The 16,949-nt window shown below is 40.4% G+C and overlaps 1 protein-coding gene across 1 annotated transcript in view; it reads left to right on the plus strand.

The window, feature by feature from the left end:
- SLX4IP (SLX4 interacting protein) overlaps positions 1–16,949 on the plus strand; it is a 183,008-nt gene that overhangs the window by 109,503 nt on the left and 56,556 nt on the right. The window contains exons 3-4 of the mRNA XM_081033239.1: positions 7,269–7,358; positions 11,406–11,526. Coding sequence (XP_080889365.1) covers positions 7,269–7,358; positions 11,406–11,526 — 211 coding nt within the window. The remainder of the gene's footprint in view (positions 1–7,268; positions 7,359–11,405; positions 11,527–16,949) is intronic.

Here is a 16,949-nt window from a genome sequence, read left to right on the forward strand (position 1 = left end):
ATAGATTAAGGGTACAGTATATCCCAACGGAATGACTCTTTATTCTTCCATCCCCTGACTTGTCACCTGGTTTATCGTATATGCCATCCTAAAGGTATACAGGTTTCTTTTCTTGAATGTATAAGCCAAGCTTGGATTTCTTGGGCAAGTATTTTAATGAAGAACAAGCCAAGGGAATTAAACTGACAAAATATTTGCGTTGACTTTTCTTCAGCTTTAACTCTTTGGATAGCATTGTTAATGTCAGGAGACCTCTTTTCCTTCCTCATCACCCCAACCCCACCTTCCACGGGATTTATTGTCGTGTCCTCTGCTGCATTCTTTTCCTTCACCTTCTCATCCTTCCTTCTCCCTAACCACTCCTCCCGCCCCAGTCTCTCTGTGGTGGGGCTTTCCCCACTACACTACATTCTTGATCCAACATGGTACCCCACTCTGGCGGCTTCAGTGTCTGAAATCTCAGTGCCTCCCTTCAAGCGTGAAGTCAGACTGCCCAGGGAAGGGAGCTTAGTGCCCTGTTTAGACTCCTGGTTCAGTCACCTGGCACTAATGGGCAAACATGGCTGCCATCACCCACCCTAGGGGAAGTAGGAGGCCAGTTCCAAGTATCGTGGAGTGGGTTCCAGGCCAGGCAGCCTTGCATATGCCCTCCATGGGGTCTGGTAGGGAGTCCTGAGTGGCCTTCCACAATGGGCATATTTCTTCAAAGTAATGCATGGCAATAGGCTTTGGAATCTGACACATTTGGATTTGATTCCTGGGTCTGTCCTTTACTGCTTGTACGATACTAGACTAGTCCTTACCTTCTCTGATTCCACTTCCTTATCTATAAATGTGAGTAATCGTTGTATTCCTTCACAGACTAGTGGTGAAGATTAAATTGAATACTATAGGTAATGCTTAGCACGATGCCTGCCTGGCCCACAAGTGCTCTGGAAATGGCACTACATTTCCTTTAAGAACCAGGTGACTTTAATTTCTTACTGTAGTATATATGCAGTTTGTTTTGATATAAAAATGTTTTATATTTTTCCTCAAGCCTTTTAGTAAAGTTGATACTCCAGGAAGATAATTGCCATATTTTTTTCATGAAGCCCTTCAGAAGTATCTTTCTAGATTTGGTATCAGGAATGATTGAGTTATTCTCAGCACTGATTTATTCTCATCTTACGGACTCTGGCTGGCCTTTCATTTTTTACGTTAGTGACTCGGAGCTAAATGTTGCAGAGGCTTAGGACTTTGATGGGAATTTTGTACAAATTGGTCTTTGGCTTAATTTTATGTTTTTATCCTGTTTTGGTTTTTTTGTTTGTTTGTTTGTTTTTTACTTAATTCCTCTATTTAAAATAGACAGCCTTAAGTCCTTGATCCAGTTGGGTATAAAATGCAGTGACAGTTCCAACAGACCCATATGGATGAGCTACCTGTGGATAGCCTCATGGGCATGGCTGAAACTACTCACATGCTGTGGGTGTCATCCTTACTCTTCCTCCTTTTACACCCAACCGTATCCTCTCGATTCTGTCTTCTGAGTGACCGTCAACGCTGCCCCTTCCTCTTCACCTCAGGCTCACCTTGCGGTGTCTCTCATTTGTGTTCTTGTGGTGGCTTTAAAGCTGTGTGCCTGGCTCTGATGCTTTCCCTGCCAGGCCGTGCCCTACTGTCCTGAGGGAGTTCTCCAGCCCATAGGTCTCCTCGACCCCCAACCTGTCCAGGGTTCCTTTACGGTCTGAATCCTCCTGCTCTTTTGGCTTCATCTGTTGCCCTATTTCTGCAGACTTTTCTGTCCCCAGAGCACCCCGAGCTATTCGGGTCTCTTTCACAGTGTGGTTGCTATTCATTTTTCTTTCTCCACCACTTGCCTGTTTCTCAGGACTTAGCCGAGACATCATGCCCTCTTCCCTTGCCTCCCTCAGGCAGAGTTGCTCCTCTACTACTTCTGGTTCCTGGGTGTGTGCTGTGATAACATTTCTGCAGTGCTCCCTCTCAGGGTCTGGCCCAGTGCCCTGTGAAACTCAGTGGGGAATGAATGAATGAGAGAATTGGGAAACCTTCCACATATCTCAGAGTTCTGGCTCTGAACCTGCTTCTGAGATGTCTGCATGTTAGCATTTTACCTTCATTTTACACCCCATATAAAATTAGAAGACAAGATCTCCCACCTGTGAAGACTTGGCAATAGTTCAAGATGCAGCTTTGGAATTCTTAGGAAGGAGGCACGAAAAATCACCAACCTGCTTGGCTGGCAGTGAGTTTAGCATGAGGTAATCCAAGGATCCTACTATTTCTTTTTTTCAAGCGATGGAAAATGACTGGTTGTCACTGGTGATGACATAGGTGTAGCTAATCCAGAATAGGGAAGGAGGAAGTTGTTCTGTGACACATCAGTGTCCTGGGCTGAATCAGAATGGCCGTGTCTCCAGAATGGGCTCAGAACACTAAGTTTGCAGATAAGGCTGTAGTTTGCCCAAAACTCAGAGCTCATTTGGTCCTGTCATTTGTTTCTTCCTTCTTTCTTTCATTAAATACTGAGCACTTACTGTGAGCTGGTACTATGCTAATCCTGTATGCAGAGATTGAAATGTGGACCCTGTCTCCACCCAGGAGCTCACAGCCCAGCAGGGGAAGCCCCTATGTGAACCAGCCACTTAATGCAGAAATAGATAAGTACATGAAGCATGTGCCTGAGCCTGAGCCAGAGGACGGTGTGAGAGACTGTTCAGAAACACTCCAGAGAGACGTCCACACGGCAGCAGAGGCATTCACTAAGCACAGGACCTCTGAGGTGCATTGGAAGCAGCGGGCAAAAACAGCAGGTGCCCAAGAGCAGTGGGAAGTAGTGGGAGAGTGGGGCTCATCGGAGGCTGTGTGCTGTGTCTGCTCAGAGCTGCAGCTGGAGTGAGTGCCCTGCTCCCTCTGCGTGTTGGCGATTACTCTGGTAGGGGCATCAAGAGTTCATCCGGACACCAAGAGAAGTGGCCCTAGTACTCCAAGTGGGAGATGATGTGAGCTGCAGAGCAAGAGAGCTGGGGTGTGTTTAGCTCTTTAAGAAGTAAAATCTAGACTTGGTGACTGATTGTGGAAGGTTAGGGAAAGGGCGGAGTTAGGGTTGACTCCCAGGGTTTTGGCTGAAAGCTCTGGGTGGAGGGGCTAGAAGCTGGAGCAGATCCTGGCCTTTTTGACGCACAGCCCAGGGCATGGGATGTGCAGCTTTTTCTAGAAGTAGCCTCTGGGCTGTGAAAGACGTAATGGGGCCTGGGTAAAATGAGCAGCCCTGGCCTGAGAAAGGAGTGACAGTCAATGTGTTGCTCCTCTCAGAAGAGAGCCGGAGAGTTTCTCTGCTGAGAGTAGAAATAACCTCCTCCTAATTAAGAAGTGCAGGCTCTGCTGCTGGCAGCAGTAAGCGGCTTTAAAAAAAAAAAAAAGCCTTCTGTTTACTCCTGGGAGAAAAGAGGCAGCAAAGCTTTGAGAGCAGGGAACTTTATAAAGGCAAAATACCTCCGATCAGTGTGGGAGTTAGAGAGAGCTCTTGCTGGAGAACTCAGAACTGCTGGCTGCTGAGGGAGAGCCCTGCTGCGGGGGAGGGGACTGCATGTGTGCCCCGCAGTGGAGTCTGGCAGAAATCCCAGCAAAGTTGGAGCACCAGAGTAAGATTTGATGATTTATTTAAGAAAAAAAAAAAAGAGGACATTCTAATTAGTCTGTTTATAATCAAACTTACACTAGGTATTTGTGATCAAAGTTAAGAAAATACCAGATTAGACCTTGCTATTTTTTAGAAGTTACTATTACAGGATTTCAGTTCAGATTGTTGAGCATCACTATTTTCTTTCTTTCTTTCTTTCTTTCTTTCTTTCTTTCTTTCTTTCTTTCTTTCTTTCTTTCTTTCTTTCTTTCTTTCTCTCTTTCTCTCTCTCTCTCTCTCTCTCTCTCTCTCTCTCTCTCTCTCTCTCTCTCTCTCTCTTCCTTCCTTCCTTCCTTCCTTCCTTCCTTCCTTCCTTCCTTTCTTTCTTTTTTAAACTATTTTAAACATTATTTTGGCTAATGAAGAAGGGTTAGCAGAGAATTTGGTTTGACTGAGGGGTCCTCGTAGAACACCCTACAGGAAAACGTGTGTGAGGCACATCTCCCTGCTTCAGAGGAGCTCTTGTTCTGTAATCCATGGAGAGGCCCGTGATAAAATTCACAGGGTCAGTGAACTTGGATGGGAAAAAAGTTAACATCTTTATTTTAACCAAGTTCTAATAAGTGTAGTTTTTATTATGAATCAAGTATTCAAAACACGAGAGCATTCGCAGTATTTGTCACCATTACGAAGCATAGCTCTTTTCATATTATAGCTGTGGCACATTCTCAAATATCACTACTATGAATTTATAGTACTTATTAAGTCCACCGCTGTGTGACAAGAGCCAATGCTTTGTTAAACAAGTACATTACATTACTATATCACAATTTTTAAAAATTTACATAACCATAGTTAAGTAAAATTGGTTTTCTTTTGAATCCTATGAATTGTGTTTCATACATTTAGAAACATGATTCTGAGCAGGTTTCATGAGCTTCACAGCTGGCCAAATACATGCGGGGCACAGGAAAGGTTAATAACCTCTGGCTAAGATCCTATAGTTGTGGCAAAGGACCTCCACCTGGTGGCAGCATACTCCATAAAGGTTAAATCTATAATCAACCATCGTGAAGAAATTTTTTAAATAACAGTGTACTTGAACATGGTTTCAAATAGCTTTGACCACAATCCACAGCAAGAAATAGGCTTTACATATAACTCAGTACACTCATACAGAAATTTCACAAAATAATACTTAGCTTTACCATGTGACCCATAGATATTTTTTAAATTCTATTCCAATATTTTCTTCGATTATCTTTCATTAAAATAAAATGCTTATTGTAACACATTAAAATACAGTTTAGTGGGTCACACTGCACTGCTTGACCTCAGAGGAAATCATCTTTCATCATACCTCATGATTTATTACCCAATGAAGTTCACTTTAGTCTCCCACAAAATACCCACACAGTTTCAGGGACAATACTTACATTTTAAATAGCTGTTAACAAATATGATCGTATTTTTACCCAGCGTTTAAAAAGTGATTATTGATGTATTATTCACTCATATACAGTGAAATTAATTGACACATACCCCACCAAAGTATATAATATTCCCATCACCGCACAAAGTTCTTTTGTGCCTGTTCTCAGTTAGTTCCTGCCCAGGCAATCAGTGTTCCGATTGCTTTGACCATAGATCTAGTTTTGCTGTTCTAGAACTTTATATAAATGAAATCATGCCGTATGTATTCTTTTTGCCTGGCCTCTTTTGCTGAACATAGTGTTTTAGTGATTCGTCCATGTTGAGTGTATCAGTAGTTTGGTAAGGAGCATTCCACTGAATGAATATACTCCTGTCAATAGACATGGGTTGTCTTCCGTTTGGGCTATTAGGAATAAAAACTTCCATGAGCATTTACTTACAAGTCTCTTGTGTGCACATATGTTTTATCTCTTTGCGTGAATTCCTGAGGTGGAATTGCTGGTTCAGTGAGTAAATAAAGGTATGTTTATAGGAAACTGACCAACCGTTTACCACAGTGGTTGACCATTTTATATTTCCACTAGTGATATATGAGAGTTTGGGTTGCTGCACATCCTTGCCAACAATTGTTGTATCAGTCTTTAATTGTAGTCATTCTGGTAGGTATGGAGTTGTTTTAATTTACATTTGCCTGATGACTGATGTTGAACACTTTTTTCATGTGTTTATTAGCCATTTGTTTATCTTATTTGTGAAGTGTCCAAGTTTGGGTTACTTGCTTTTTTATATTGATTTTTATAAGTTCTTTATGTATTTTGGATGCCAGTCCTTTATGTCAGATATATGTATTTATGAATATTTTCCCCGGTCTGTGACATAACATATTCATTTTATTAATATTGCCTTTTGATGACCAAAAGTTTTAAATTTTGACAAGGTCTAATTTAACTATTTTTCTTTTATATTTAGTGCTTTCTGGGACCTGTAAGAAATCTTTTTCAACCATAAAGTCAGAAAGATAGTTTTGGTTTTTATGTTTAGGTCTACGATCCCTCTCAAATTAATTTTTCTGTGTGGCGCGAGGTAGGTGTCAATAGCACGGAATTTAAAAAGGAAAAAAAAAAAAACACCACTCAGCCAAATAGGTGCAAAAGTGACTTTTCCCTGTGGGCCATAAGCAGACCCTGTGGACCTCTTAGACCACCCTCAGGCTGCAGTCTTGCTCATCTATTTCTTTCTAAGTTAGGTCTTCCACAGTTATCCTGAGTCTCAGAAATTACTTTGCTCATAAGGTGTGAGGATTTATAAGGCTACAACTTTTTACAGGATCTATAGCTGTGCCACAGAGCTGCTAGCCACATGTGGCTGTTTAAATTAAAATGAAATAAAATTGAAAATTCAGCTTCTCAGTCACAGCTGCTACATTTTAAGTGCTTAGTTGCCACATGTGGCTATTGGCCACCCTATTGAACAGTGTACATATAGAATATTTCCATTTTTTTCAAAGTGCAGTTCAGCATTAGCCTATCGAATAAGAGAGGAGGCAGGCTTTGTACAGTTCTGTAGCATATTTTAATGAAACTTATTTCGTTTCGATAGCTGTCATTCAGCATCTATCTGCCTCCCCTTGTTCTTTTTCATTCGCTTGTGCTCCTATTTCTAGTCTAAGATGTGTTGTCCCAGCCAAACCCTTTGTCCATCTAAAAATGCAAAGGCTGATAATATTCTCTCCCATCTAGAAAAAGGAATTCCCAACCAACGGTCCATGGAATCGTTCTTTTCCGGAGCCTACCTACCTCTGACCTATTTTATTAGGTTGGTGCAAAAGTAGTTGCGATTTAAAAGGTTTAAAAAAAAAAAAAAAGTGCAAAAACCGCAATTACTTTTGCACCAACCTAATACTTTTCTCAGTGTTGGATAATCTTCCAGCTGCCATGGGATGCCTGGGTATCCCCCTTCATGGTGCAGCCCAGAGGGAAATATTTTGTCTTTTGTGTCCTGATTAAAATGATATTTCTCCTTAGCGGTTCTACTACAAATGTCAAACTTACAGAAAGTTGCAGGTTACAACTTGTAGCCCTGCCCCCATGGACATTTCTGTCTAGTATGAACTTTGTTGCCGTTTCACTATGAGCTGCCACATAGGAATTTGTGAGATTTTCTCTCATTGTTTGCTGGGTGTGAGCTAACAGCCTTCTATGTCTTTCAGTGTGGGAATTTTGCTGTCCTCGTGGATCTTCACTTATTCCCGCAAGGTTCAAACAAAGATGCCAGCTGGTTTTCTGAACAGAAGAAAGAGGTACACAAAACTTTTCACTATTTAAATGCAAGTAGCTGCTGCTAGAAGAAATATTAGCTGTTAACAGCATTCATTTTAATAAATCGGCAAAAACATTGAGTGGTATTTAACCCTTGAAAAATAGTTGTCTTCTCAGTGACAGGCATACTCCTGCTTTTTTTCCCCCAGAAACTGACACCTTCATAGATTTCATATGCTACTCTATTATTTAACTAATTTCCTAATTCTTTAATTTGGGGGAAGGGGTGGTATATATTTTTTTTAAAAAAAGAAGTTAAAGTGACTGTTCAAGTAAGCAGGGATTTTAATCTGACTGGTTATGAAGGTGTCGGGCTAACACAAGGCTGATCTTTCTCACCTGTGTGAAATCCTAATCATCTGCACTTTCATTTGCTACCATCCTTTTATTAGCATGAGCCCTTGATAACAAGAGCAGAGATGTTTGGCCGTGTTTGTTCTGTGACAGTGCTCAGTCACTAAGCGGGTGGTCAGTCAGAAAATGCATGGCTGTTTGACTGGGAGCAGGATGTTGCACCTCCCTGGGCCTCAGCCCCCCCTCCCCCAGCTGCAAATGCATGGGTTCTACCAGGGGCTGTGTGAGACACTCCCGGCTCTCAGGGTCCGAGATCCCGCCCAAGTACTAACGTGGCAGAGGGTTAGAAGGTGCATCTGCTCTCAGCACATGCTTTGCTTCCTTCTCCAGAGCCTGCTTTCTAGAGCACGTACATAGTGAGGCAGACTTTTACATAACTTTCAAAATGTTATAGCACTTTGTGTGTCTGTGATAGTCATTTGTCACAATAGCTTCTTAGAGCCAGAAACAAAAGCACGTTTTATTAAAAGGTGGTATATGGAAAAGACACTAGTGATAGTGATGCACTCAGAGGGAAAAAAAAAAAAGACCACAAAACTCCAAAAAACTGGGATAACTTTTCAGTCAGCTTTTGGAGATAACTCAGGAAAAAAATCTCCCCAAAAGAAAATGTATAGGGTAATACATTTTCAATCAAAAGGTAATAAAATAATCTGGACTTTGCTGTCATAATTTCACAAAGGATACTTGGTGGCTTGAAGCTGGAAGAAGGAAGGCACAAGATTCAGTATGATGGGATTTATTGTTCTAGTAGATAACCGTGGACTGTGTCCTGAAGAGTCAGGGCGTAGCAGTTAGTAGGCCAACATCTCCTACTCCAACTCACCTCCATATAATTCCAGGCTTTGGCTTAACAACACATGTCCCCATGACACAAAACAGTTCATTTCCTTCAGGTGACTAATGTTCACCCGAGGGGAGCTCACCCCAAAGGCTCTGACTTGATTTACATCAATAGCATTCTAGAATCCTCATTCTTTGCTGTTCTTTCCCAGCTTTACCACCTCTGCCTTAGACCTTTCTTGTTGATGTTTTGTCAGTTTTGCCAAGAGTCAGTTTATTTGGAAAGCTTTAAAATAAAGCCATGAGTATATGAATCACCTCCTAGACGAAGTGTGAGGTGAAATTTTTCCAGGATGCCACACGCAGCTGGGCTGCTCCACCTACTGCCTCCATCCGGGCAGCAGGGCATGACTTAGCAAAGATGCTCAGGGCACGACTGGACCTGCAGGGCTCTGTGGCAGTGGCAGCTGTGATAGGGCAGGTCGTGCCAACAAGCTGAGCGTTTTTGCTCTCAAAGCGAAGTACTTAAAGCTTCTACTTTAAGTCATGCTCACTGACATTAAAATTGCACTGGGATAATCTGTGTGTGTGTGTGTGTGTGGTGGGGTGGGGAGAGAGAGACAGAGAGAAGAGAAACTAGTCAAGGAAAGTATATGACTTTAGCCTATGTTCAGTGCTTTTCATCTCTTTTTTTATCATTAGATAGTCTAATGACTGAGATTTAATGAGCAATCAATTTGATTGCATTTTAAGTCATTTTATGTAGTAAACATCTTAAGAATATCCAGTTCCTTTTCAGAAAAAGGATTAAGCATATGTTTATTTTGAGTCCAGCACAAGTAGTCTGTGTACCCAAACAGTCAAACTCAAACTGTTCCATTGGTAAACTTGAGGAAGCAAACATGAGCCCCTGTTAGCCTAGAGAGTCCGTATGTGTCTCTTGCTCATGAGTTTGAACTTGGTCTCCTTCCTCATCTTCCCCTCCAAGTTAGCTGGGAATTTGTCTTTTCTTGCATTGTTCTGGTTCTGAAGAGAATGGTTCGCTAAGTGTGGTCAGTTACTAGGGAATCTTGACCACATTGCACAGGATCTACCTTCCATTCATCAAACCTGACTCATCAAAGAAAAGCCCAGTAACTATAGGGAGAAAGTTTATGTGTATGGGCCTTTGCTTTATTTTTGTTGTACTATTTTTAGTTCTAGCCTTATAGGGCATTTATGGCCAAATTTTAACAATCCTTGTTTCCATGTATGTCTTTCACATATTTTCAGACTCAGTCATAGTTGAACCCTGCATGTGAAGCAAAATTCTTTAATTGTTAAAACAACAGTGTGAGGCAAGGCTGCCTTTCTGTTTTATGAACAATGCTAAAACACTCAACTGTAAACGGATATTTCTGTATTCCACAAGGCCCTGCATCTTTGGGCTGCAAAATGAGGGGAGGAAAGAAGGGACCAGTATTTGTATTTCATCTACAAACCTACATTTGTGAGTTAAATCGAGGGTTTTCTATACTGTTTGAGGAGTACATGTGTTTATAATAAAAAAATAAAATAAAAGTTTGGCTGTCATTGTCTACTGAAGCGGCTTAAAACTTTGTTCTCGTTTTAATTTGTGAAGATTTTAGGAGATCAACCTGAGATGGCATTGCACGAAACCAGTGAAACAGGTTTGAGGTGACCTGGGCAACTCTGAACCTTCTTCAGAGTCTTTGGGAATCAAACCAGAATCATCAGTCCTCATGCATCAGTTCTCAATCTAAGAAATTTAGATTTGTGTACATTTTTTGTTTGCTTTTCCTACATTAGGTTACATTTTTCTGGTAGTATAACTGAAGTGGATAATGTCTTCCCAGGGTGTGGTTGGACTTTTAAAGTTTTATTTTTCTTTTTATAAATAACCCTAATACATAAAACAATAGACAGCTCCAGAAATTTTCTAATGGTATGGTATGTTAACATTGAATTCAAACCATGTGTTTCTGTTGCCTAATAAATATTAATCTACTTTAGAGAAATATAAGAAGTTAAATTATTTTCACCATTAATAGGTGAATATATTGCAGTTGTCACAAAAGCAAATGGGTATACACAGAATCATCAAGAACATGGAAGAAAATCAGATTAGTGATTTCCAGCTCTCTATTCAACCCACGACTCAATACTGTTCTCTTTTTTGTAGGTTTGTAAGCCTGAGGCAGAATTAATGAATGCACGTGTTTAGATTTTAAAGTTTTTTGAACCTTATTTGAAAAATGGGAAATTTCTGTATAAAAAACCACTGTTTCTGGCTCCAGGTGAGCAAACTGGAAGATCTGGTGACATTGTCCCCACATGAAACCAGGAGGGGCTGGCCCACTATTGACTAGGTTGGTGTCAGAGTTCCCTGTGAAGATGCCCTGACTCCTGGCTCCTTCCTTCATCCACAGTCGCCAGCCTGGCCAAACTAGGCACTTCCCTGGGGCTCTCCTCGCCCGCCAGGGATGGCTCTATTTGACTTCTCTCTTCTATTTGCCACACAACAGCTGATTGATATTTATATGAAAACAGTCTTTGCCTCACTGATTTCATCACCTCATCACCCTAATTTTTACACTGAGGCGTTTTTATCTTCCTTTTAGAAATGTGTATCTGAGGCAGAGGGAAATTATAAATGAGTTTCTCAGATCACAGAGTAAGCCAACATCATAGTTTCGAACAAACTTCAGTAGCAAATTTAAATCTGCAATGTATCAATGAGCACATATTACATTCTTTTCAGTATTTATAGCTAATTTAAAAAGCAAACAAAATAAAATTTTCACTGTTGATTTTTTAATGTGCACGATGTTGACTTATTTTATGTTGCATTAAATTTTAAAATTGTCTTTAATATTTTTAATTTACTTTAGGAAGTCTGTTTACTGTTAAAAGAAACCATTGATTCAAGAGTTCAGGAATACTTGGAAGTTCACAAACAGCACAGGCCGTCAAGTACAGAATTCACAAGATCCAGTCCCTTGTCCTTAAAAGGTAGGCACAGAGTCCTTTGATTTTGGATAAATTGTCTGCTTTGTAGAGATGGCAATTATGTTTGACTGACTGTCATGTTAGTACAGTGATACATTTTAAAAATATGTTCTAATAAAGATGCTTTGTTTGGGTTAAGAAAATGAACCAGAAAGCCCTGAAGGGCTTTTAATGGTAAGCAATATAGATGTATATATAAATAGAAAATAAAAACAGTCCTAGGAAAACTGTAAATGTTTTAAAGGATTTTTGGGGGGTAAGTAATCTTAAAAATGGATTTACGTTAATACTGACTTGATTTGGAGCTTTGTGCTTTTAAAAAATGCTTTCATATGTCACCGTGCTATTTCAGAGGTTCTCAATTGGGGGTGATTTTGCCCCAGGAAACATTTGGTAATGTCTATGGACTCTTTTGGTTGTTATAACTGGGGTGGGAGCAATGGAGAAGAGTTACTGGCATCTTGTGGGGAGAGGCCAGGCGTGCCACTACATAGCGGACAATGCCCAGGGCAGCCTCCAGTAACAAGGCATTACCTGACTCAGAATATCAAGGGCACTGAGGTTGAACTATCCTTCCATGTTTCCTAAAAACGCTTTGAGAATGGAAATGTCTTTGAGTACAGGTGAAGAAGCTGAGAATCTGCAAAAAGAAGGGGCTTGCCCAAATGAAAGGTCATGTTTTTGAGGAGAGATGATCTTGTTTATTTGGCATTTTCATTCCCCCATCACCACCCCCCAGTGCTTAGCCTGGTGCCTGATACAGAGATTCCATAATATGTTGAATGACAAGGATATTCACGTAGCAAGGGAAGAACGTGACCTCAGACCCAGCTCTTCTGACTCCCGGCTCACTTTCCAGTCTGTTATTGTGGTGCTTTTGATTTTTTTCCTCAGTCGGGATTTCGTAGCACTCTATGTTGCACACATGCAGCCAGCTCCATGGTAATCCTCAGAGCCAGCACTGGACTGCTGTGAACTAGATTACACTAATGCAACATCTCTTTAGGAAAAACATTGTGTGAAGCAACCCCCTTTGAAGGCATACTGAAGTGTTTACCCAGCACAGCTGATAAGTAGGCAGACATTAATTTTACCCAAACTGAAAGCCTTGAACAAATGGAATTTTTAGTCCAAACAATATTGTATTAGATGATGCTTTCTGGTTTTTTGCTTAGTAATAGTATAAATCTTGAGAAAAGCCATAGGAGCTTGCATTCTTTGTACCCAAGCAGATCTGGCTAGTCTCACTTTCTAACGTATACAAAAGGAAAAGGAACAGAGAAGGTTCTAAGACCTCCATCTCTGTTGTGTGGTAGTGGCTTGGTCTGTACCCATCGTCAGCTGGCCTTCCTCTCCTACTGAGTGAAGAAAGCTAAATACTCAATTTCCCAGCCTCTCTCACTGGTAGACAACACAGATCTGGCCCCAAGATGAAAACCAAAGCCTTTCTTGGGCTCATGTGGGCAAGAAGTTAGTTTTTAAACAGAAAAATGATCTTACTGTACATACAATTTTGTAACCTGTTTTTTTTCCACCTTATGTAATACTATAGAGAAGTTCTTTAAAACACATACAACACCATTTTAAAAAACTTTGCTTTGTTGTGGTAAGCTATACATAACATAAAATTTACCATTTTAACTATTTTCAAGTATATAACAGTGGCATTAGTACATTCACATTGTTGTGCAACTATTACCACTGTCCATCTCCAGAACTTTCTCATCAATGCAAACTGAAACTTTTTACCCATTAAACGATAATTGCTCATTACTCCTTTCCCCAGTCCCTGGCAACCACTGTTCTATTAATATATACTATATATTTGGTAACTACTAGTAAATAAATATATATATAAATATATGTATATTTAATGTATAAATGTACAGTCATGCACCAAAATGTCGACATTTTGATCAGTAATGGACCACATATATGACGGTGGTCCCATAAGATTATAATGGAGCTGAAACATTCCCGTCACCTCATGATGTACTAGCCATCTTGTTGTCTCAGCGCAACACGTTACTCACATGTTTGTGGTGAAACTGTGTAAACAAACCTGCGCTGCCAGTTGTATAAAAGTACAGCACATACAATTACAGCAGTAGGCTGTACCATCTGTGTAAGTACACTGTGGTGTTTGCACAATGACTAAATCACCTAAGGACACATTTCTCAGAATGTATCCCTGTTGTTAAGCAGTGCATGACTGTGTATATAATAATATATATCACATTTTGTTATTCATTCATCTGTCAGTGAAGTAGTTGGGTAATTGTGTTGTTTCCACCTTTGACTATTGTGAATAACGCTGCTGTGGACATTGGTGTACAAGTATCTGGTCGGGTCCCTGCTTTGAATTCCTTGGGTGTATACCTTCACGTGCACTTGTTGGATCATTTGGTAATTCTGTGTTTAATGTTTTTGAGGAAATGCCAGACTGTTTTCTACAGCAACTGCACCATTTTACATTCTCACCAACAATGCATGAAAGATCTAATTTTTTCACAACCTTGCTCATACCTATTTTCTGTTATTTTGATTATAGCCATCCTAATAGATGTGAAGTAGTACCTCATTGTGGTTTTGATTTGCACTTCCCTAATAAGTAGTGATGTTGAGCATCTTTTCATGTGCTTATTGCCCATTTGTACATCTTTGGAGAAATGTCCTTTGCTCATTTTTCAGTTGAGTTGTTTGGTGATTTTTGTTTTTGAATTGTAGGTGTTCTTTATATATTCTGGTTATTAATCTCTTATCAGATACATGGTTTGCAAATATTTCTCCCATTTTGTGGGTTGCCTTTTCATTGTCATGATAGTGTCCTTTGACACTAAATGTTTTTAATTTTAATGTAGCCAATTTATTTCTTCTTTTGTTGCCTTTACTTTTGATGTCATAGCCAAGAAATCATTGCTGCATCCAATGTCATGAAGCTTTTTCTCCCGTTTTTCTTCGAAGAGTTTTATAGATTCAGCTCTTACATTTTGGTCTTTGATCCATTTTGAGTTAATTTTTATATATGGGTTAAGGTAAGAGTCCAACTTCATTCTTTTATAGGTGGATATCCAGTTGTCTCAGCATCATTTTTTGAAAAGCCTATCTTTCCCCCCATTCAGTGGTCTTGGCAGAATTTTCAAAAATCATTTCATCATAAATGTGAGTGTTTATTTCTGTTCTCTGTATTCTATTCCATTGGTCTGTATGTCTGTCTTAATGCCAGTTCCACACTATTTTGATCATCACAGCTTTATAGTAAGTTTTAAAATTAGGAAGTGTGAGTCTTCCAACTTAGTTATTGTTGTTCAAGATTGTTTTACCTGTTTGGGGTCCTTATCCCCATTTCTAATGACTGCATAGTATTCCATTAAGTATTTATACTCTCATTTAGGTTGCATCTAGTATTTTCACTGTTGTAAACCATGGTGCAGTGAACATCCTGATGATATACATATTTGCAAACTTCAATTTCTTTATAGTATTTCTAGTTTAAATTTGTATTTGTATTGTTTTGTAAGAGCTCCTTAAGGATATTAATGCTCTGTATGTTATACATGTCACAAGTGATTTTTCTCAGTTTGTCATTTGCCTTTGACTTGGTTTGTGTAATTCTACAACCCCAAACAGAGAAGCGTTTATTTCCCTCATGGAGCCTTCAGTGACCACCACCAGCGGGATGAATGCCAGGCTCCCTTGTAATGAGATAAGTAATGAGGTTGTGTGCCAGAGGGAGGCAGGATGATGCTAATGCAGCATTGTGTTGTTCACTCTTTAGAAAAATAGCTGTGCTAAGTATCCCTCTTTGAAAGTAAACTTGGTGTGAAAGCACGTCTTTGCTCTCCTTCCTACTTCTGATAACAGTTAACCACTAACTGAACATGTCTTTTGATGTTCACGTCTTAACCAGTCTCTTTCTCTGCTGCCACCAACCAGTCCATGCTTCCACCTCACCTGGACACCGGGACCACTGCAGCAGCCGCCTAGCTGGCTTCCTCGCATCTGCTCTGGGCAGCACTTCAGCTGCTGTAAACACTTCAGTTGTAAAATCCCTTAAAATCACAGATCTGATCTTGTGCACCTCTGCAGCCTTTCAGGATTTTCCCAAGGCTTTCAGGGTAAAGGCCAGGATCCCTGGGGAGGCTGCCTCTCCAGCTTCATCTTGTACCTCTTTCTTCTTCCAGCCACAGCAGACTTAATTCCTTTCCAGCAAAGCTCAATTCTACACATCTTGGGGCCTCTGCCCATGTTGGAGTGCTAGTTCTCCCTTCTCCTAGGCCTCCTTCAGCTCTCTGCTCAAAGTCAGGGAAACTTATCCTGTCGACAGATCCCCTTGTTCCGGGCCCACGAGCATCCTGAACTTTTGTTCACACCGCTAGATTATTGTCTTATCTCTCCACAAATGTGTAAGCCACCCAAAGACAGGTTCTGCCTCTTCTATTATCTGTTGTATCTCCAGCATGGAGTACATTTCCTGGCTTGCAGTAGGTACTTAATAAATGTTTATTCAGGTGATAAATTACATGTGTGGTTATATCTTTCCTCTTCCTACTAAGCTCATGGCCTGCCATAACTTACCTATCCCGCTTTGTCTCCTCCTGCTACTCACTTTCCTACAAACCTACATTCTTTATTCTTTATAGCTCTGTGCCCTTGCATTGCCTAGAAGACTCCTATTTAACTTTTAAGACCCAACTCAAATGTTACTTCACCAAAATTTTCCTCAGTTTCCCTTCTTCTGGCACTTAACACTTTTCTAATATTTGTCACATTGTATTATACTTGTATGACAACCAGTTTACCTCCCTTCGCCCTCCCCTTTAGTGGTAAGGATTGATTCTTTGCCTCTTTTCTTCTCTAATGGGGCATGTCCCAAAGCCTCTTTTCTTCTCTAATACCTTGGTGCCTGACTCAAGAGCATAAACAGGTGACTAGGCTTCTAGTTGTAAGTGCTTAACCACATGCTAAAGTAATTCATTTCCAGAAGATAAGGGCATTGTTCACCCATCCCCACCACAGATTGCTTTTCCCAGATGACCAAGGTCCATCATGTTCTAGGCCATGCCCACCTGCAGGGACAGACATAATAACGTACCATCATCTTATACTATTAACAGCTCCACAAAAAATGGAACCTAGCTCATGCTTTTACTCTTTCCTCAGAGCCCAAGACATCCCTCTAGACATTTATCTAACTGCCTGTTCTCAGCTGCTTCAATTATCTCACTTGAATGCCTCTTTCAAAAGTAATTTCAAAGCCACTAGCCATAAGGCCTTGCCAACGTCAGTGTTCAGTTCTGTGTCTCATGTTCCCTGAAACTAGCAAGGGCTGTCGTTATGGTGTCAGTGGTTTGGATGGATGTGGGTGGTTCATGCTTTTATGTAAATTGGATATCTTCTCTGATTTGCACGTGTTTCTTTTTCCA

The sequence above is a fragment of the Rhinolophus hipposideros genome (genome assembly GCF_964194185.1).
Source record: "Rhinolophus hipposideros genome assembly, chromosome: 22".
Classification (NCBI taxonomy): domain Eukaryota; kingdom Metazoa; phylum Chordata; class Mammalia; order Chiroptera; family Rhinolophidae; genus Rhinolophus; species Rhinolophus hipposideros.